The sequence below is a fragment of the Manis javanica genome, chromosome 4 (genome assembly GCF_040802235.1).
Source record: "Manis javanica isolate MJ-LG chromosome 4, MJ_LKY, whole genome shotgun sequence".
Lineage (NCBI taxonomy): Eukaryota > Metazoa > Chordata > Mammalia > Pholidota > Manidae > Manis > Manis javanica.
In genome coordinates, this window is record NC_133159.1 from 164950612 (window position 1) to 164973387 (window position 22776).

A 22776-nucleotide genomic window follows, 5' to 3' on the forward strand; every position below is an offset into this window, starting at 1 on the left:
CTTTTGTGTCTGGCTTATATCACTTAGCATTTTTTCAAGGTTCGCTCACATTGTAGCATATATCCGAACGCCGTTCCTTTTCACAGCTGAGTAATATTCCACTGTAGATGTGTATATATATATATATATATATATATATACACACACACACCACACACACTATGGTTTGTTTATCCATTCATGTGTTAATGAACACTTGGGTTGTTTCCATCTTTTAGCTATTGTGCCTAGTAACTTTTGGTAATACTGAAAGCAGTGAAGTTAAAAAGGAAGCATTCCTATCAATTGTGAAAACGAGTTACCTGACCTTCCAATGTTTTCAAGAAAATTTAAAATCTTACACATGAAAGTGTAGCAAACATCCACATTTCCTAAACTGAGAAGTTGTAATTTCTACAATTACACCCAGTTTTATTTAAAAAATGTAAACATTATGGAAAACACAAAAATCACTTTCCATTATCACCCACCTTAAACCTTTCTCCACGTCCCAAAGGCAACCATTATCATTAATATCATGTTGAATAGTTACTATTTTTAAATACCTTCGTTTTCATCTAAGTAACTTCAATTAATACATTATATGGTATTTATTGATTTAATTATTCTAAGATTTAAAAAATATTCTTTTTGCATTCTCAAAACACGTTTCCTAAATGCAGACATTAAACTGGGAATTAAAAAGCCTTTTGCCATTTTAAAATAAGTTGCCTAAAATTATGTTCCAAACTTCTGATACATCAAAGGAAAAAAAACCCCAAACTCTTAAACAAACCAGACTAGGAAAATTAGTTACCAAAGTTGAATTTTTTTTCACTGAAATCCAAATACTTACAGATTCCGGATGGATGGCAGAATTATTAGACATGACTGTGTGGATTCCCTCCGTCACGTGTAGCTCACTCTTGTAGCTTTGACTCCTGGTCTTGTTGGACACACGGGGAACAGACTGATGATTTCCAATATTCACTGCTCCTGTCTGTCCAACACCGTGATCTTGGTCCTGAGGGAAAAGAGTATTAGATTCAAATATCTTTATCTCCTGAATTCTTGATTATTAGCATCTAGCACACCGCTTGGCACACACAGTCTTCAGAATGTTAGTGGTCTATTTTGAGAAATTCCTTGTATTTGCCAAGACCAGAAAGTTTATCAGTTGTTAGTTGACAGATTAAAAAAATGACCGACAGTAAATACCAAAAAGCCCAACCAACTAAGTGAAAAAGTTAATCAATTCAGAGTTATTTCCAAAGGGTAGTCTTTTCTCTAAAATTTTTGACATTATTTTGAAATCCATTTCTACTACACATCTCATGGGGTATACACAGAGATGCTGCTCATTTCTCAGTGATTCCAATGGTGAAACCAAACCCCAACCTTTTTTTTTTAATCCTATAAACATCCCTTTTAGTTATTTTTTATTGAAGCCTTTTATATTTCTTTTCTTCTCAGAATATAGTCTTTAGCCTAAACTTCTTCCACTGAGTAATTTAATATTAATTCCTACCTATTTTTATGTAAAATTAAAAATTGTATATATATTTAATCATAATTAGAAGACTGTTCTTCCCAAGAAACCCGGCAAACTTTGGTATCTGGGCACCAATATTACAGTCTTACCATACCGAAACTCTGTCAGATATGCAGAATAATAAATACAGACCCACAGTATATGGAGGATCTTTTCTTACATCCACAGCCTTAAACTGGGCACCAATATTACAGTCTTACCATACCAAAACTCTGTCAGATATGCAGAATAATAAATACAGACCCATAGTATATGGAGGATCTTTTTTTACATCCACAGCCTTAAAAAGTTGCTGTTATTCTAATGTTTAATGACATTAGAATTTTATTAATTTCACTTTACTAAAGTAATTCATATACCTAAAATAGCCCCAACTTTCTAGTGACTAGTGTTAGAACTAAAAAACAATATCAAAAATACCAAAACTGTATGTAAGAAAGTCTTCTATTTTATAGTTCATTAATTATGTAGTGTTATTAAAAAGAAAAGTAACTACTACTGTTTTAAGAATGCAGGGATCTTTCTCAATAGAAAGCAATAAAAAAGAATCAAAGCTTTGGCATTGAGACATGAGCAAAGAAGAAAACAGAAAATACTTAGACTAAAAAAGATAGCTCCACAAATCATAAGCTTTATATTTTCCTTTGAGGAAGTTTTGTAACATTTCTACTGCAAACTTGGAAACATGGTAACATGGAAACAACTTGGTCTCAAGAGTAATATATGAATCTGAACCCATATGCTTCTACAGTAAGTTAGTTAACCACTCTGAGCCTTACTTTACTCACCTATAAAATGAGTATTTTAGAACCATGTAGAGGAATGAATTCCTATACACAACTGAAAAGAATGAAGTGTTCTCAGTAACAGAATAAGAATCCTTGGTAATTTTTTTCCCCCAGGATAAATTTAACTAAGTCACATGTTTATTTCATTCATTCATTCATTCATTCATTTATTTATAAAAAAGCAAGAAATTTCCAATTTAATAAACATGTATCAAACATTACACAAAAGGCACTGGGGGAGAGGTTTATACAATAAACAAGATAAGGAGAATGGTTGGTAATTCTAATGACTTCTCTGTGAGCACCGTCAACTTCCAAAACGCGTAATTTCAAATACTTCCAAAGCGTGTCCCATGCCATCAGACAATCAGGCAAAAAAGTGTTCAGTAGACCAGAATTTTGAGAGGGACTAGATTAAATAAAAGTTGAACAGGTTTCTCTAATAAAAGACTTCACACAGCTTTACTATGCTGATGTCCACTACCGAGAGTTTGGTTTAAAGAATGCAAAACCTTTTTCTCCACCTGGGACCTCAGAGAATCACTGTGAAGACACAATCTGGAAACCACTGATATAAAAGATTCTTGGCAAGAAAAGTTCCATAAGGAAAGAAGCCAATAAAGAGACCCCAATACTTGAGCCGTTTCTAAGTTATTACCTTTCCTTCCTGTGCTTCTACTGCCGGCCCTTTATGTGCCTCCTGGGAAAGGACCTTCTTGTTTCGATTGTGCAGATTGTCCAGCACTCTTTTTTTTTCTTCCTTTGCCCTTTGAAGGAGATCTATTAACACCGTTGTAGGGTGCTCCCGAAGCACAAAGGGGTCCTGGTTAAGAGTAGAAGGCAAAAGTCAGGTTGAGACCTATATATTTTTTCATTCAGAACAAATGAATCCCTTCTTGGACCCTAGAGTTACTATCCTAAATAATTATAGATAATGCATGTAATCTATGGTTATCTAATTCTGCTATGCTTTTTACTTCTTAGATTTATAAATTTTAATTTACATGTATACACTCTGTGCCTACATAACTTCCCCTGTACTTTTTATGAAAACTTTGAACATATGACACCTTTGTTGGCCAAATGAAAATGCAGAGTTGAAATAATCAGAGTCTAAGTAAACATTAAGAATTAAGTCCAATTAGAGCTCTAAGTAAATGCTTACAAATTCTTAGAACTGGTTTCATAGAGGAGACACTATCAGTTCTGAATTACATTAGATTTCAACAGGAATGTGTTTACTGATGGTGAATTACATAACATACTACTTGGGTATAATGGGCTCCTTTATGTTGCTTAAATGAAACTTCATAAAACACTAGCAGTTGATTAAAAGACGTTATGTATTAGTGATTTTTACCATTAATATTTAATAAAGCTTAACATTATCAAATACAGAAAAGTAGAAAGAACAATTCTACTATAAGATTATCATCATTACATTTGGTATTTTTTGGATATTTATGTCTTCTCAGAAATTTTCCAAGTATAGATTTTGTTTTGTAGTGAGCACACAGATTGCAGAAAGATGACTTGTGCGCTGGAGTTCATGAGATGATCTTGAATTCTTTTAAGACTTTTACCCCCTTTATTAGCTCAGATTTATTTCTTCTCTGAAGAGTTGTAACTATATATTATTCTCTTTTTATTGCTGTAAGTATTATGTTATTTCAACTCATAATGCCTACAGACTATTTCCTCAAATGTTCATGCCAAAATTACATAACCATTATTTTAATTCTGATAATTATTTTCAATTTTTCATTCTGAGATAAATAGCTTCATACAGTAAGTCACTTTTTTCCATTTTATTCTTTTTCCTTATGACAGACTGCAACAGAAATGTGGTTAGGCCAAAGGGAAGGATGCACTTGACAGATTCTTCCTATCACTTTCAATAATGGCAATATACAAAATGGACCAGGTAAATGAATACATATGCAGGTTTGGCATCACCCAAGGTCAAGTATGCATTCCTGGTGGGCTGGGTTATTACCAAAAGAGCTTCTTTTGCCTTCATTAGGCAAATGTAAGAAGCCAGACACATTCTTCCTTTTCCTGAGCCTTAGCTTGGTATGTACCACTATTTATAATATTCGGTCATTTTTATCTGAAAATAATATATCTTGTAATTCTAAGTTATTTAATAGTTTTCTACAAATGGATCCTGCTTATTTTTCACTTACATAATTCATACCTATACTAAACCTTTTGTTGCTATTGTGAATACCTAGTTTTTGGGCTTGAATTTGAGACTGTAAGTGTGCTTAGGGCCTAGAATTCCCTAAGTGTTACTGAAACTTTATACTGCTCTTCTACATACTGTAGTTGCAAATAACCCTACCTAATATGTACATGATCCTTGCAATATCCTTGTGTACTGAACTGCGTGTTGGTGAAAATAAACTGAACTTCTTTGAGATTCTAAAACGTGCGTGCTGAAAGTCTAATTTTCTAGTGAAAAATCCACAAAATTCCTTAGGGTCACAAAAAGATAGTCAACTGCTACTCACGAATGCCTTATCTAGATGTTTTAAGAACTATATTAAATTGAACAATACTATTATTGCTATTCATAAAATGTGAACCTCTAAATGAAAACATTTTTGAGAACAGAAAGCATATACTAAGAATTTATTTAAATTAGGTAACCAAACCTATTGAAAAATGAATAGAATTCACATTACTTTTAAAATACTTTCATTGCTAAGTTAGAAAAACATATTTCTCAAAAGGAAACAAAAATGTGATATTCATTTTTAACAGTTCTTTTGAAATCTCTTTTCTCCCACAGTATTTATATAAATGTATTACACATCATTTCTCTTCCTTTCATATTACTTTATATAGGACAGAAGGGTATATAAAGTATGGTAGATACAAAAATTAAATCCAAAGTTAAACTATGCTTTGCCACCTCTGAAATGACATTGTTCCATATGAGTTAAAATTTGTAGCTGTAACTCATGAATATATTCTTGCACATATAAAAATTAAGTCATTTAGTACTACTATATTGAATATTTAACTATATATTCTATTCAGACATGGTAAAAGCAGTTAATTTTGAAAAACAAAATGAAAAAACTTAGCAACTAAGAAAATTTCCAAGAAAGAATGGTATTATGAAATTAGTATTTTAGCAAAACCCAGTACAGCGTACTTAATACTGATTCGGAATCAAAGAAGAATAAAACACATTCTTTCAAATAATTTCTTAGGTGTACAAAACAGAGTATAACTGACCTTTAAAAGTTTCTTTGATGTAGGGCGATCTTTAGGGTTTTTCTGGAGGCAAGACTCTACAAAGTTGCGAAAAGAACTGGACCTATTGTAAAGGAAAGTATTAAGTGAACATATTGCTATTTCCTTTAAAAACACATCCACAAATCAAGGCATGTCCCTATGGGTGGGAGGGAGAATAGAAATCATAAAAAAAAGCAGACACAATACACTATATATTTCATCATGTAAGTCTATAAAAAGCTATGCAAAGCAACTAATGAATCTTTCCCATTTTCCAAAGATAGATGTGCACACATTATTTTAAAATCCTGCTCTCACATACTTAAATATCACAACTCATTCTACGTTGTGGTAAATTAGGGAAGTCAATCATTTTCCTTTTTGCATTCAAATCTAAGATAATATTCTTCTTAGTATTTTTTTTCTTTTCTCTAGCCACATCTCTTTCTTGCTTGACCCTTGGATCATCTTCCATATAGCATGTTTCAGAATATCATGCTATTTGTTTTGGAAAGAACATTTTTTATACCTAAGTATTTAGTGTCCTTGAGCAAATGGACAAAAGTTCCAGAAAACAGTAAAATTTTTTTAAAATTAGAATTCTGTAACCTACTATTATATAGTGTTACTGATGAGAGTTCAGTAAGGCAGTAAGTAAAAAATGTTCCACCAATGTTTGTCATCAATATTCAAATAAGATTTAATTCTTTTATACAAGAATTCTTTTTTGAATCCCTAAAGTATCAACCAGTGTAAAGACAGCCTGTGTTTAGTGTATTTATTATTCAGATGTACCATCATAAACTGTGCCAAGATTTCTTCGAAACATCTCTACAGAAGCAGCAAAGACCTGTGAACTTGCCTTAATAATGTAATGATAAAAAATAAATTATTGCTAATTTATGCATCTTGTGAATTTTAAAGTATTTGTTAAGTACAGTAGATAGTCTTCTCGAATTTTTCAAATGCTAGATACACCTGAAGACTTTCCCATTAAAATTTTCTATCACTGATAAAAATCCTTTCCTAAAATTGTCCATCTGTTCTCAATAAACTTCTTTACATGAATAACAGTATTATCAAAGAAGCACTAGGAGATGCAACATCAAAGCACATTCTGAATAATAAATAATAACAATTAGAATCATCCAAAAATTATGAATTATCTGGTAATTCTGATAAATTATCAAATCATTTTTACCTATGTTTTATACCATATCAATTATAAACCATTCCCCAATTAGATATCTATACAGGTTGTGGCAATCTATATATTGCAGTTTTAAAATATGAATGTTTAAATCATGCTATTTATTATATAATCAGGGTTCTATGTGTCGCTAAGGTACAAAAAGTATATTACTTTTTATACAAAAGCCATACTTTTTGCTCCCATGTAGCATCACCTATCTTTTATTTCTGAACTGAGTTATATATATGCTATGAAAAGTAGAGATAATAAAGGATAAACATGATGCAAGGATAAAATAAAGCTATTTTAATATTTCTTCAGGTTATATACACTTCACCTCATTGAAATGAAATCATTTTGATAACATTATGAAAAAGTATTTAAATTTTACCATGTTGAACAATATCTCTCTCAGCCATACTCACCATTCATTAGACTGCAGTGTAGGGGGGTTATTTCTGGTAATGAGATATAAGGCACGCCTTGCATTCATATGATATAAAGGAGGGTCTCTTTCCGCTATAAAAGAAAGAAAACTTCCTGTTAAATATGTGCCTGTTATATAGGAGCATGGATGCACTGTTAGTTTTTTTTTTTTTAAATAAACCCCAACTTAGGAAAAAAGTTGCAAGTAGAGTTCAGAGAACTTAGTTAAGTGAGTCAATAGAGAGGAAATTGCAGCCCTGATGCACATCTCTAAATAGTGTATTTTTCCAATAAACAAGAACATTCTAAGAGAACCTAATACAGTCATTAAATCAGACCATTAATATGAATGAATACATGACTATTATCTAATCTTCAAGCTCCATTGTAGTTTCTATCAAATGTCCCAATAATGTCCTTTGTAGCAAAAATGACCTTCAATCATCTGCATCCTTAAAGGAAATTGTCCATTTTTTCTAAGTTTTAAACTTACATAAAATTGTTCATAAAATATCTCTAAAATCCTTCTAATATGTGTAAAATCTGGAGTCATGTCCCCTGTCATTCCTGATATTGGTTGTTTGTGTCTTCTTTCTGTTTGATCTAGCCAGAGGTTTATTAATTTCATTAATTTCCCCAAAGAACTAATTTGTGACCTCATTGATTTTCTCTATTGTTTTCATTTTCTATTTAATTGATTTCTGGTTTGATCTTTTCTGGGTCTCTTTGTTCTGTTTACTGTGGATTGAATTTGCCCTTCTTTTTCTAGTCTTAAGGTGACAGTTGAAGTCATGACCTTGACAATTCACAAGTATACAATTTTGACTCTCGAATATCCCTAAGTTTGGCTTTGTGCTGTTATTAAATTTAGTTTACACATCTCTGGCAGGAATATCACAGAAGCAAGTGTCACGCTTTTCTCAGTGTATTCTATGATGATCCTATAGAACAGGCCCGTGGTTTCAGATCGTCTTGTCATTGATGGCGTTCACTTTGATCACTAAAGGCCATTCCACAAGGTTTCATGGTGAAGTTTCACTTTTTTCCTTTGCAATTATTAAGTACTTGTGAAAAGGTACTTGAGTCTATATAAATATTCTGTTTTGCATAAAGATCATTTTATTCTCTTATTGTATAGATTTAGATTCTTCATTTAATAATTTATGACTTGCTACTATCATTTATTTTGATGTTGAAATGGTTTCATTTTTGAGCAGTTGAGAATCTTCTGAAGCCGATGTCTGCCTTTCCGGCATGGCTCCAGCATTCCCTGCTCAGCTCCTTGCTCTCTGGCCCACTAAGATGTTCCAGGATCATCTTATGCTTTCCCTACTGCAGACACGGCTCCAAGGAGCCGTGGCAGGCAGTGTGCTCACTGCTACTGCCCGTGTCACTTCTCTTAGATCCTGTCAGTGGATAAAGGAAGGGAACACACACGTCCCTCATATATTTGTATTCATACTTGCACATTAAATATCTTTAGTTGTTTATTGAAAACAACTGAGTTCACTACAATATCTCAAATCCAATGCTATGGTACTATTTATTCGAGCCTTCTCTTCCCGTTGTTTGTAGCACCCTTCTCTGACAGTAGGAAACCTCACTCTCATTATCCTTAATATATTTGATGAATCGCCCCTGTACATAGCCAGTCTCCCATCTAGGCCACACCCTTTCCCCTTTTCCCCATCAAGTTTTCAAACACCATTCCAAGCCTGTCTACAGTGTGAATGTCCACTTCATCCACTCAGGTTCTGACACCCCATCCAAACTGGATCACTTTAGGCAGTGACGCCCCCCTCATCAGCCCTCAGGAGGGAAGCCCCCTTCCTTTCAATCAGGCACTGCCACTGTGTCAGGTGACCCACCCCCAAATATGGACGTGCTCCTTGGCCTCTGACACCCCATGCTGGGCTACTTCCAGGTCTGAATGCTTTGGTTACCCCACCAGGACTCTGAATCCCCAAACTTGACTGCCGCCCTCCCTGCACAGGTTCTGCTTCCACATACAAGGCATTCTGTCTGTGGGAACTCCCTCCTCTCCTCACAGGACTCTGACACACCATGCCGGGCTACCATGGCTCAGCAGGTGACATGGAAACCTACTTTATACTGTCCTCCCAACAGCTTTAAGAATGAGTAGTTTGATCCAGGAAGGAGAAGGGATTACTGAAGAAATTCTTAATGAATAAAATAACTTGTTTCTACTGTGATTTATTAAAGTATTCAAAAATTCTAAGTGGTGTACCATCAATATATCAAACCAGAGTATGATTTTTGATCTGTCATTTACTATAAAGCTGAACATCTCTATTTAGTCAAAGAACACTGAACTTAGCTAAAAACCATAGAGATTTACTAAATCTAGAATGCGGTAGCCTTCAGTGGATTCAAGGGATATTTTCCATTTCAAATACTTTTTTAATTGAAGTATCATTGATATTCAATCTTATATTGGTTTCAAGTATACAACACAGTGGTTCTACAGTCACCCATATTAAATCCTCACCCCCGCTACTGCAGTTACTGTCAACATAGCAAAATGTTACAGAAGCAGTGCTTATAGTTTCCATGCTATTCTACTATCCTGGTGACCAGCTTATGACTGAAAATTTTTGTGCCCTTTTACTGCCCTCACCCTCAACTACTCACCCCAATCCCTCCCCCACAGTAACCACCAGTCACGACTCAGTGTCTATAAGTCTACTGCGATGGTGTTCCTTTTGTTTTGTGTTTAGATTCCACAAATAAGTGAAATCATATGGTGTTTTGTCTCTGCCTGGCTTATTTCACTTAGCATAATACCCTCTAGGTTGATCCATGTTGTTGCAAATGGCAGGATTTCTTTTCTTCTTATGGCTGAATAATATTCCATTGTGTATATGTACCACCTCTTCTTTATCCACTTATCTACTGATGGACAGTTAGGCTGTTTCTATAACTTGGCTACTGTAATGCAACAATAAACAGAGCGGTGCATCCATCTTTTTGAATCAGGGATTTTGTTTTCTTCAGGTAAATTTCTAGAATTGGAATTACTGGGTCATATGGCATTTCTATTTTTAGTTTTTTTAGTAACCTACGCACTGCTTTCCACAGCGGCTGGTCCAATTTACATTCCCAACAAGAGGGTAGAAAGGTTCCCCTTTCTCCACATCCTTGCCAACACTTGTTTTTTCTTTTCTCTTGGACAGAGGCCATTCTAACCGGTCTGAGGTGATATACTATTGTCGTCTTAAGTTGCATTTCCCTGATGATTAGTGATGTGGAGCATCTTTTCATTGTTGGCCATCTGTATTTCAGCTTTGGGAAAATGTCTGTTCTGGTCTCTGCCCATTTTTTAGTCGGGTTTTTTTTTTTTTTTTTTTTGGTGTTTAGTAGTATGAGTTCTTTATATATTTTGGATGTTAACCCTTAATAGGAAAAATCATTTACAAGTATACTCTCCCACACTGTAGGTTACATTTTTGTTCTGTTGATGGTATCCTTTGCTGTACAGGAGCATTTTGGTTTCGTATATACGCCCACGTGGTCATTTGTTATTTTGTTTCCATTTCCTGAGCAGTTGTGTACAGGAAAAAACTGCTCACACTTATGTTTGAGAGATCTTTGCCTATGTTTTCGTCTAAGAGTTTTATGGTTACACGTCTAACATCTAGATCTTTGATCTACTTTGAGTTTACTTTTGTGTGTAGAGAGTCATAGACAGTAATCTAGCTTCTCTCTCTTGCATGTAGCCATCCAGTTTTGCCAACACCAGCTGTTGAAGTCTGTCCTTTCACCATTGTATACTTATGGCCTAAGAATGCAGCACCCCAGTTTGAAAAAGACAGATGCACCCCTATGTTTATCACTGCACTATTTACAATAGCCAAGATATGGAAGCAACCTAAATGTCCATCAGTAGATGAATGGATAAAGAAGATGTGGTACCTATACACAATGGAATATTACTGAGCCATAAGGAAAAAACAGATCCTACCATTTGCAACAACATGGATGGAGCTAGAAGGTATTATGCTCAGTGAAATCAGCCAGGCGGAGAAAGACAAGGACCAAATGATTTCACTCACATGTGGAGTATAAGAACAAAGGAAAACTGAAGGAACAAAATAGCAGCAGAATCACAGAACCCAAGAATGGACTAACAGTTACCAAAGGGAAAGGGACTGGGGAGGATGGGTGGGAAGGGAGGGATAATGGCGGGGAAAAAGAAAGAGGGCATTACGATTAGCATGTATAGTGCGAGGGGGGCACGGGGAGGGCTGTGCAACACAGAGCAGACAAGTAGTGATTTTACAGCATCTTAGTATGGTGATGGACAGTGACTGTGAAGGGGTATGTGGGGGGGACTTGGTGAAGGGGGAAGCCTAGTAAACATAATGTTCTTCATGTAATTGTAGATTAATGATACCAAAAAAAAATCAAACTGTACAATAAGCTATGCAGCCTGATAATCTAATCCTCATACCTAACACAAAGTATTAAGTAACCTAAGTAGCGGTAAGTAATTCATGAATGCTTTAGAGACCCTTCATAGATGGTAAATTTATAACCACAGACATATTCTAGGTGTTTAACAAATACTCATTAAATGTTACACACAGATACCTCAAAATTAATACCACAGTAGAAACTATTTTAGACCTAATTTAATACAGCAAATGTAATATGCCTAAATTTACATATATATATATATATACACAAAATGCCAAATAACCAAAGTGACAACCTTGATAGATATATTGCTCCCCTTAAACACTGACATAAAAATAAAAATCTGTAATTTGGTACAGAAATTGAGATAAAACATTGATCAAAACTTACTACGCAGTAATAAAGAGCAATGCTTACCTAGTTCAATGCATGTTATTCCAAGAGACCATATATCGACTTTGTTATCATATTGTTGTTCATTCCTGCCTAAAATTATTTCTGGGGCCATCCTAAAACATAAAATGTTACTTAAAGTTAAAAGAGAAATGAAAAGTATACTGTTCTATAAAAACGTAATGACCATCCACATGGAGAATCCCTGTGTGAATTCCAGATGATATATCTGGACATAAGAATTCTTATAACGGGAAATGCATTACAGGTTGTGAGGTAAATATTTACCATTGCGCACACAGTGTTAGACTTATTCTCACCATTTGTCATGATCAGGTACCAGCATCCTGGAGGAAAAACTCCCCAGAGCAGGGTTGTATTCTGCATCAATTCAAGTTTGCAGATTGTAATATTGTATAGCCTTTATGCCAGCAGTTCTCAAACATTTTGGTTTCAGCATCTTACTATAAAAGTCTAAATTTTGCTCGAAAGAGGGCATTTTATCACTGGCACTTGTTTTCTTGAAGTAAACAAACTCACTACATTTAGCTGAGAAAATATCTACCACAATAAGCAACCATGAATAAGCCATTTGTCGGTCTTTTTCGCAAATAAGAGTAGTGTTCTGTGATAAAAGTGGCTAGGACAGCCACTCATAACTAAATAAACCATACAATTATTAACTTTGGAGGCGTCTTGGTTATAAAATGAAACGTTAAGTCGCATCTTCAGGTAGACTCTAATGTTCTCACTGGTGCTTCACCTTATCCTTCCTTTGTACTTGTTAAGCACAGACAAACATTTAGAACAGTTTCTGACTGCTTAATAACATTGTCACCAGGCGTATGTGTGTTCCTGTGTGTAAAAGTATGTAAATACATAGTGCTGTGTTCCTAATATACCATATACAAATTAATACATCTGTAACTTTCAATTGCCGATAACAGAGGGCTTCTAATGTGTTAAGATGTTGAAGTAAGCTTGGGGAGTCACTAAGTTCAACAAAGTTAAAAAAGTAGTTTTGTTTTTAATGCACAACTTTCTAGCTCCTTTCTAGTATCTAATATTGATCACTGATTTGTAAAGAGGGGGACCATTAGTAAGCATTATTTGTCCAAAGAACCCTTTTTTTATACAGGGGAAGAGGATTCTATCTAAACTAGGGTTCTACATAAGAAATTTTTGGTCATACAGAACAGTAGTCTTCAAACTTTTTATTTTCTTACTTCCAATGAATTTATTTTAAAAATGTATCCGCTTATACATTTTTGAGTTGGTATCTAAATTTTATAAACTTAATAGTTGCAAAGGATATAATGCACACATATGTATATACATTATTTTGTATATGTGCTTTACAGATATTTACAACTTGGAGCTGAGGACTTCACTCATTCAATTCATTAAAAACACTGCTGTATAATAACCTAATTAGCAAACCCAGTCTGCATGGTCATATCAGCCATTCAAATCAGAATTATTTTCTGTCAGGAAATGCCAAACTTCATTTTTCATTGTAAATAACATGTTAGTGTGTCCTCACGACAATTGTCCCAGTTATAAATGAGATCATTTTTGATTCCCTAGAAAAGAAGATGGGAGGAAGGATAATTGGGGAAAAGAAAGAGCAAGGAGCCAAAGGAACTGAGGAGAGATGACTGTGAAGGCAGAAGGCCCTGTGTCAAAACTTGGTGTCCTAGCTCTTCAATATTTCTGATGCTATATATTCTAGATGTTACGTGTTCTCAAGTTGTCCCTCTGGTGACGGTTTGAGGCTTTTAATTCTCAGAGCAATGCATCACTCTACTATTCAGGATGGGTGAGAAGCCTTTCTTTAACAAACTGGGAGTTGGGAGATTTGAAACGTAGGTGGAAAAGAAGATGCAGTAGACCTGAGACACTTCTCAGCATGTACAGAGAGAGGACATCTATGGAAGTTGAAGATGTGGAAAATTATTCCCTTCAGACTTGCTGCCATTAATATGGAATTATTTATGAATAAAATTAGATGATGTCTAGAAGTTGCTTCAAGTAACTGGAGGTGGGAGGGAGGGCAAGAAGATCAAGTACACAGGGCAGCCAGGCCCTGGGGTAGTGCTGTTAGGCTGAGCTGACCGCTGTGTGAGCCTTCGTTATATTTTTGTCTCTTTCCCTGTATACTAGAAATTCTCCACAATGAAAAATGAAAACAAAAAGTTCCTGATCAGCTACCAGTCTTCAGGGACTCTTATTCAGAAGATACTGACACACAGTAAGTACAAATCTAAAGAAAATTTCCACTTAGCATTTCTATCTTCTCCCTTCTTAAACAATTAAATTTTTTCACTCCTACCCCCAATACATGATGTAGATGATAACAGGAAAGAACCGTAGGGGGGACAAATGATACAATAGGAGGTACAAGGGCAGCGCCTCAAATCTGTATCTGAAACTACAGTGCTTAGAGGAATATCTAAAGCAGCCCTGTATTTCCAAGAGAAACATAAAGCACCTGATAAAAGGACAAGCACACACTGCCTATTTCAATTATGAGGATCAATACCAGATAGGACTACGCTTACCAATGCGGCGTCCCCACAAAAGACTTGGCAGAAGAGGCCATGGAAGCAAATCCAAAGTCAGCAAGTTTCGCCTGGCCTCCTGGTGTCAGAAGGATATTTCCTCCTTTGACGTCTCTGGGTTTAAGGAACACAGAAAATTATTTGTCTTTCCTTTGTAAGATTCTACTGAAAATGATAAAGATCATATAAAAATGTATAAAAGAGGGAAGGAGAAATCAGAATCATTAAGGCCTTGGGTAATCTCTCAGTTGGGATAACGAGAGCTAAGATCCCAACTAAGAAATGAGATACACAGAATTCCTCTAAGTATATAGTAACAAGTTTCTAAAAGAGAAGATAAAATACCAGTAGAAACAGAAGAAAAAAATTAGCTAATTAATAGTACATACTCGATATTTGAGTGCCTGTTTATTGGTACAAGTAATGGTTTAAAAAATTTAGCTGAACATTCTTATATGATTGTAAGATTTCTGAGTATACCCTTAACAATAAAATGGAGTAAGAAGAACCTGATGCCCCAAATTTGTTTTTTTTTAATTACTCATATCATTCCAAATTTTAGCATAGTTCTCCTACCTAAATATGAAATGAAAACTGAAAACACATGGGTAAGGTAATATCAATGATCCCAAATTTACTTTTAAGCTCTTTTCTAAATCAGCAACGTACATGTGAAATAAGAAAATTATAATGGGATTGCATGCCCAATGGGCACCATAACATTCAAAAAGAAAGAACTTTCTAAGCACTTGTCAATTCATACTATATAGAATTATAATGGATGTAATATTAAGTTAATCTATTTTCTTCCATTTGTTTTTATAAAAATGAAAGGTTCTTTGAAGTTGAGAAGACCTTAGGTTCTGCTTCCAACTCTTTCATTCTCTTATTTACTATGCATGTGGATTTTTCTCTTGGACCTTACTATCCTCATCTAAAAAACTGATACCCATTAATTTGCAATGACTCTACTATATAAGTTTACTTTGTATTGTCTGGTTCACATAGATAATTTAAAAAATGCTAGCTTCCATCTAAAAACAGGCAAAACCAATACCAATGCTAAAAATGTACTTTATGATGGTTTAATCTTTAAATTACTATCCATTATCAAGGATTATCTCAAAAGCATAGAATGCTAGTAGCTTTCACTTGTCCCTGTCATGGAATCAATGGAACAAATCCGGCATTAGGAGTCACCAGGAGGACAAAAGATCTAGGTTAGTTCTAGTCTAATCTATCTTGCTTCATCAGCTTTGAGAAGTGAGTCACAAATTGGGGCATCAGTTTCTGCATCTGTAAAATGAAACAAGTAAGAATACATAATCCCTATCGTCTTTCCCACTTCACAAATTCAACTTTTCTATAATTAAATTTCTATCACAAATCTCTAAAGTGCACATACTTTGGAAAGCCCAGCAGCATGTGTAGAAAAAGATAAAAATTATTCTCAACCAAGAGATCAAATAAATTAGTATATTCATTTTAAGACACGGATAACCTAAAAAAATATGAGTTTGTAAAACTCCAGAATACTTTTATTTAGCTAAAACCAACAAAGCTTTCAGGATTAATAAATTCTAGGTCTGATTTGCTTATTAATGTATGGTAATTTTTAAGGTACTTACCTATGGATCATGGCACGGGAATGTAAGTAGGCTAATCCCTGAAGAGCACCATGTATAATTGCTGCTATTTCCATTTCTTGTAATGGCTTTTGGTAAACTTGAAATAAGATTTTATTTGAAAATAATTATTCTATAGAACATTTCTATTTTAAAATATATATACACATATCTAATATATGGGCCAGTTTAAAAAAAGTAACATTTAGCAAGAAGGAATTTTTTGCTTTCCAAGATAGTAAAACAAAGCAATTGAACTTAGTAAGTGCACAGTTGTGCCTATTTATTAGAGTTCACAGCCAATTTTCCTCTAAGTTAACATTTAACAATTATTTCATGATTATAAAAACAATGAAAGAGCTTTCCCTTTTTATATTCCTACATATCTTCATTCTGAACAGAAGGAACAAATTAAGTTTAATGATAAAGAATGCAGAAAAATGCCTGTTAAATCACAATGAAAGAAAACTCATCTGTTATGCTAAAACGTAGTATTTAATGAGGACAGTGCATACCACGCTGAGAATCTAGAAAACACAACGGTTTTACTCTTACGGGAAAGTTTTAACATTATTTTAAAAATCTCTCAGTGAATGAATTCTCATTTTATTATACTAATACTTTTCTTTTCTTAATAAATAAAGGAGGCTTACCTTTCAGCAAACCTGAAGCAGATCCTAAACAATATTCCATTACAAGCTACAGGGGGAAAAAATGATAAAAAACATTAAAATACACTATTAAAATAAAAAGATTCTATATGAGATAAAATAAATTCACCAAGGAGATCGAGAAGATAGTTTGAAGTGAAAAAAACTCTAGTTATCAATTACCTTTAAATATAAGTATACATTTTGGAACTTGTTAAATGCATACATGAAGTTTAGCCAATGCTACATTAATATTTTATAATGCCGACCTATAACTGCTTGTAGAAGATGTGTGTTTCATGTAATTACTAACTAAAGCTATAAAGGAATATACATATTCCATTCATATTAACCTATAGTAGCAATACTGGTATTGTTAGGAAGCAGAAAGTCGTCCTCTGGTTCTATATATACCAAGTTTGGGTTACCGTTTAAATCTTTCCTATAAAGCAAACACAGAGCACCTCGTATGTGCCAGGTATGTTATATATATTAACTAATTTAATCCTCATAACCACCTCTGGAAGGAGACCCTATTATCATCCTTGTTTGACAGATGGAGAAACTTGGAAGACAGAGAGGCAGCCTGCGCTCTCTGCCACTGTTTGTGCTTCAACCACAGCCTCAAATTTAGGAGTACCATCACCACCAAATTAAAGCAAACATTGCAAATCTAAATAAATCTAAGTTCTGTATACTAAAATGATAATCAGCTGTAGCTTATTAAAAATAAAAGGTCATTCCTGTTTAAAGAAAAGTTAGCCTTTCTCTGAAAAGACATAATTACTGTGCCTATACTGTTGTAAGATTACTACCTTATCTTAGTTTCAACAATGGGGCAAAATTAATTTCCATTTTTCTGCAATAAAATGTCCCAATTTTCTACCCTTAGTATTATTCAGCCAAAGAATCACAATCAGTTCAGATTTCACCAGGATTCACCACCAATATTCCAACCAAGGTACTTGTGGTTAAATAGCTTACAATACATTTATGTCAAAAATATATGCTGATTTTCATCCTTTGATAGGATTGTTCTCACACAAATGTTTGATAAAGCATTTGAAGAATGATACCGCTAACACACATCAGAACATTCTCCCGTGCACGTAACGGTCAGCTGAATCTCTAGTCAATTGGCAAAGTTCTATTCTCTCTCACTGCCTGAGAGTTTCAGGTAAAGCTGCTCCTTTCTCAGTGTGAACTGACATTTCAAGGTGTTTGCGCATGGCTTTACACAACTATTTTGAGACATTTTTAAATTAATCATAAACCAAACCTACTAAAATTACAGCAAGGGGAGAGCAGATACCTACCCATGCTCGGTGCTCACGTAAATAGCAGCCTTTGTATTCCACGATGTTGGGATGTTTCAATGTTCGGAGAAACCTGACTTCCTTAATAATACCCTGCCATCTCTGTGGGGAGAAAAAAAAGAATAAAGGAAAGAATTAGGAACAGTTGCCTTTCCTTAGAAAACTATATAAGTACAAAAGTAATTATTAGATTAAAAAGTTAACAAGAACATAAAACTTTGCTTCATTTGTAATATTTAAATGTCAAACTAATATATTTTAAAGAAATTACATTCATATAGTTTACAACTCAATAACATAAAATTCATTCCAGGTAGTACATATTTTCATTTTCATAAAATTTATTATCAATGAGTCTTATAAAAATTTTACAACCACACACCAAGTCTGTTGAAAGCTATATACTACATATAGTGGTTTTTCTTCAAAATTTCAACCTCCCCCTTCTTTTTTGCAGCTTTATTGTTGTATAATTTACATACCTTAAAGTTCAGCTGTTGTGTTTTTGGCTTATATTGTCTACCAAATGTTGTTTTTTCTGCTGTTTAAACTCAAATCAATTAATTACCTAAATTCCTAAATGCTCATATTCTAAAATGCTAGTGAACACTTAGGTTATAACAGAGGGAAGTTCACAGAAAAACCAAGCAGCATGGAAACATTTTCCTACAGGATTTCACGAAGAGCCTTCCCACTGACGCCTACTAGTAAATAACAGATAAACCTTCAGCAATAAAAGCTACTCTATGACAACTTCAGAAACTTAGGCCATGTCCTAAATACAGTTACTTGTCAGAAGCAATCAGGGAACTCTGAAAACACAGGTACTTGGGTCCATACCCAGAGACTCTGGAGGCTTAGGAGATGGGGGATGGGAACGTGGAATCTGTTTTTCGTTCTTGTTTCAGTTTTTCCAGGCTTTACCGCTGACTTGTATCATATTTCTAAAGGTAGGGGAACTAGAATACAGAACTTTAAAAAATGTTTTGCACTAGAATTTAAGATCCTATATCTCCTATGTTATTTCATAAGCCCTCAAGAAAATATACCAAGATATTCACTGTGTAAAATGTGTAGGCTGTAAGATGCTAACTTCAGAAAGTGTCATATGGGCTTTACATTTCAAAATTGAGTGCTCTGGGAGGCAAACTCTCAAAACAAAACCAAGCTAAAACCTGTATTCTTCAATGAAAAAAAAACTTCCAGGAAGGATACACTATTAGATGAGAGAAGATGATGCCCTAGGTGAAACTTTTTGTTCTAGGCATGACTAATTAAACAGACTCCAACACAAGTCTGCTATGAAAGCTGGTTTTAAAGTTATACGTAGAATGGCAAATAAAATTAAACTTGTAAAAAATGGAGGTGTTTTAGGGGTTTTAGAAATTATTAAGAGTTTTTTTAGGTATCGACATAATGAAACAGTGATCAACCACAACAGTGTTATCATACCCATAAGTATGATTATCACAAAAACAGTATTTACAAAACAGAGATTACAGAAATGTAGAAAGCCAAAACCTTTAAAAATTAAAGACTGATCTAGCAATTCTACCTCTGGGCATATACCTATGTGCATAGCAGCATTATTCACAACAACCAAGGGGTAGAAGCAACTTAGTGTCCATTAACAGATGGTAGATGGACAAACTGTGGTGTTTTTACACACACACACACAGGAATATTATTCAGCTTTTAAAAAGAAAGGTAATTCTGACACACTACAACATAGATGAACTTTCAGGACACTATATTAAGTGAAACAAGCCAGTCACAAAAGGGCAAATAGTGAATAATTTCAATTACATGAGATACCTAAAGTAGTCAAATTGATAGAGACAGAAAGAGGAGAGGTGATCTCCAAGGGCTGCGGGGAGGAGGGAATGAGGTGTTACTGTTTGATGGGTGTAGAATATCACTTTTGCAAAATGAAAGAATTCTGGAGATGAATGGTGGCGATGGTTGCACAGCAATGTGACTGTCCTTAACACTACTGAACCTACACTTAAAGTGGTTAAGATGGTAAATTTGTTTTGTGTACTTTATCACAATTAAAAATAAATAAAATTTTTAAAGAATTAAAGAAAGACAAAGAGAACAGACTTAGAAAGTAATTTTATAAACTTATGCAATTAAGGAAGAACTAATCAGAATACTGATGAACTAAAGTACATGCAATACAGTATCAGTAATTTTATTTTTCAGATTATTACCCACTGCCTTATTTTTCAGACTAGATACACTGCTGCCAATGATTATTTGCAACAGCCGTTAAATAATTTCTCAACCATTAAAAATTTATATCCAGTATACTTACTATTAAATGTACCTTATTCTAGTTTACTTTCTCAGACATGATAATCCCTCTATTATAGAATAATCTGCTAAACAACAATTTAAAAAATTAAACTCATGTCAGCAGCACATATCTAAAAAAATTAAGAGTAAGGGACGCAGTTGGGAGGTTTCTGGGATGTCATGAATGTTGTTTATGGCTCTAGGTACAGGTTAAATGGGCACACGGAGTCTGTGGAAGAAAATTCACTGAGATAAACCTTAGTATTTGTATATTTTTCAAGATTTTTTGAAAAAATTCCCACCTATCCCCAATTAAAAATGGTATGGCTTTCTTTAACATGCCAATACGAACATATATATTTCACCTACCTCCATAGCCTTCTTTCCACTGAAAGGTATTCTCTTGATAGCCACCGCGTCATTGGTGTGCACATCTCGTGCCTAAAAAAGACAGAAGATCACTGTAAAACCTAACATTTATAAACTACCATGTCCAAAAAGATACCAAAACTGCTTTTAAAGAACATTAAAAACATAAGTAGTAAAAAGCATATCAAATTATCAAGGAACTGGTACTTTAGAAATAAAAATAATGCATGTTTATCTTTGAATGAGCTAGTTGAGAGGAAAAATATAGAAATTTGAACAGAACTATAAACAAACAAACAAATGACTAGTACAAGTCTATGCTAGGCCTGTAAATGTCAAAATTTCAATGAAATGGATAATTCTCTAGGAAAGAACTACTAACATTGATCTAGAGAAGAAAATCTGAGTAAAACAGTGGTGGAAGATTGAAAAGAATACTAATCATCTTTAAATTAGTTGTGAGGGGAGCAGTTTCACCAGGGGAACTTCCCAGGATAAAAGGGGAGGGAAAGGAAAGCTGTCCCACTAATCGTATGGAGGCGGTCTGACCCAGCAACTAAACCCTCACAAGCAGCACAAAATAGAAAGTCAGGGACCAATCTGACTTACAAATGTAGACAAGGGAACTCTAAATAAAAATTTAAAACCAAATATTACAGGGCATTAAAAGAATATTTCATTTGGATAAAATTTATTACCACAGAAATGCAAAATTTTGATACAGGAAAACATTTCATAATTTGCCATATTTTTTACAAATCAAAGGGGAAAAATATATACTTATACATATAAATGCTGAAAATGCAGAAAGAGCCCAACTCCAAATGTATTTAATGCCGGGAAGACCAAACTTAGAAAACCCACATGGGAAAGGTAATTCCTCAACATGATAAATCATGCCTATTGTAAACAACTATTAACTAGAATTAAGACAAGACAGCTAAAATGCTATCACCATTACTATATTTACCACTGCTGTGGAATTTTCATAAAAAAATAAAAGCATAACAGAAACATGAAAGTTAACTCTTTAGAAAGTAAGAGCCAAATTGTCATTATGTGTTTAAAAAAAAAAGATGCTATATAAAGAAGGCACAAGAGGATAGCTGCAAACATTTCAAATGAGTTCAGTAAGAAGGATTAATCATCTCTAGACATCTGTGGAAGAATTCACTGTATTTAAGATAGCCATTAAAATGAAAAAACTAAATCTGTAACACTACCAAAATATTAAACATCTATACAAACTTGTTGCTGAGAAAAAAAAGCAATCTTAATAGGAAGAAATAATGAATGAATAATCATAAAATGTGTGTATGGGACTTCAAGTAAGTCAGTGTTTTGCAATATTTGATTCAATAACAATGTAAGTCATAAAACTGCTCAAGTAGTGGAAACAACATGGAAATTAAAGCCGAATATCTTTCCCATTTTTTCAATAATCTAAGAAGCTCAATAAATAAAATGATCTCTTTTTATGTACCTAATGCAAGTGACTCTAAAATAGACTACTGCATATGTCTTTTTGTACTCCTGATTTTTACTCTGCCAGGACTGGATATTAAATAAATGCTGGTCACTGACATTAAGCCTTTAACACTTACAAAAAACACTGCTCCAAAGCCTCCCTGGGAAACTTTTTTGAAATCTGTGAAGCACTTCTCTGGATCTTCTTTGGAGAAGAGCTCTGCAATCTCAGGGTCCTTCAGGCTCTGTGCTTGGATAGTTGACGACATCCTGCTGGGCAGTCAGCAGTCGGATTCTAATTTTATGCTGCTCTCCCAATCCTTGGGAAATCGGTATGAAGGAAGCCACGGTGGCATAAGCAATTGTAGAGAAATGAGAAAAGAAAAAAGGAAAAGCAAAAGTTGCTAAGAATAATTAGTATATCATTTTCTGACTACATATATAAAATTATCTTAGACGTGGAATTTCACTGAAAAA

At 34.1% G+C, this 22776-nt stretch overlaps 1 protein-coding gene across 15 annotated transcripts in view; it reads right to left on the reverse strand.

Moving 5' to 3' along the window:
- Window positions 1-22776, reverse strand: part of LOC140849262 (serine/threonine-protein kinase TAO1-like) — a 242042-nt gene that overhangs the window by 94063 nt on the left and 125203 nt on the right. For all 15 annotated transcript variants that reach the window (XM_073236258.1, XM_073236252.1, XM_073236253.1 and 12 more), the window contains 11 exons: window positions 22437-22619; window positions 20833-20904; window positions 18166-18267; window positions 16853-16898; window positions 16203-16299; window positions 14575-14688; window positions 12038-12129; window positions 7183-7276; window positions 5566-5647; window positions 2978-3142; window positions 836-1003 (listed from right to left, as the gene is read on the reverse strand). In XM_073236258.1, the coding sequence (XP_073092359.1) occupies window positions 836-1003; window positions 2978-3142; window positions 5566-5647; window positions 7183-7276; window positions 12038-12129; window positions 14575-14688; window positions 16203-16299; window positions 16853-16898; window positions 18166-18267; window positions 20833-20904; window positions 22437-22568 (1164 nt within the window). In that variant the 5' untranslated portion in view covers window positions 22569-22619. The remainder of the gene's footprint in view (window positions 1-835; window positions 1004-2977; window positions 3143-5565; window positions 5648-7182; window positions 7277-12037; window positions 12130-14574; window positions 14689-16202; window positions 16300-16852; window positions 16899-18165; window positions 18268-20832; window positions 20905-22436; window positions 22620-22776) is intronic.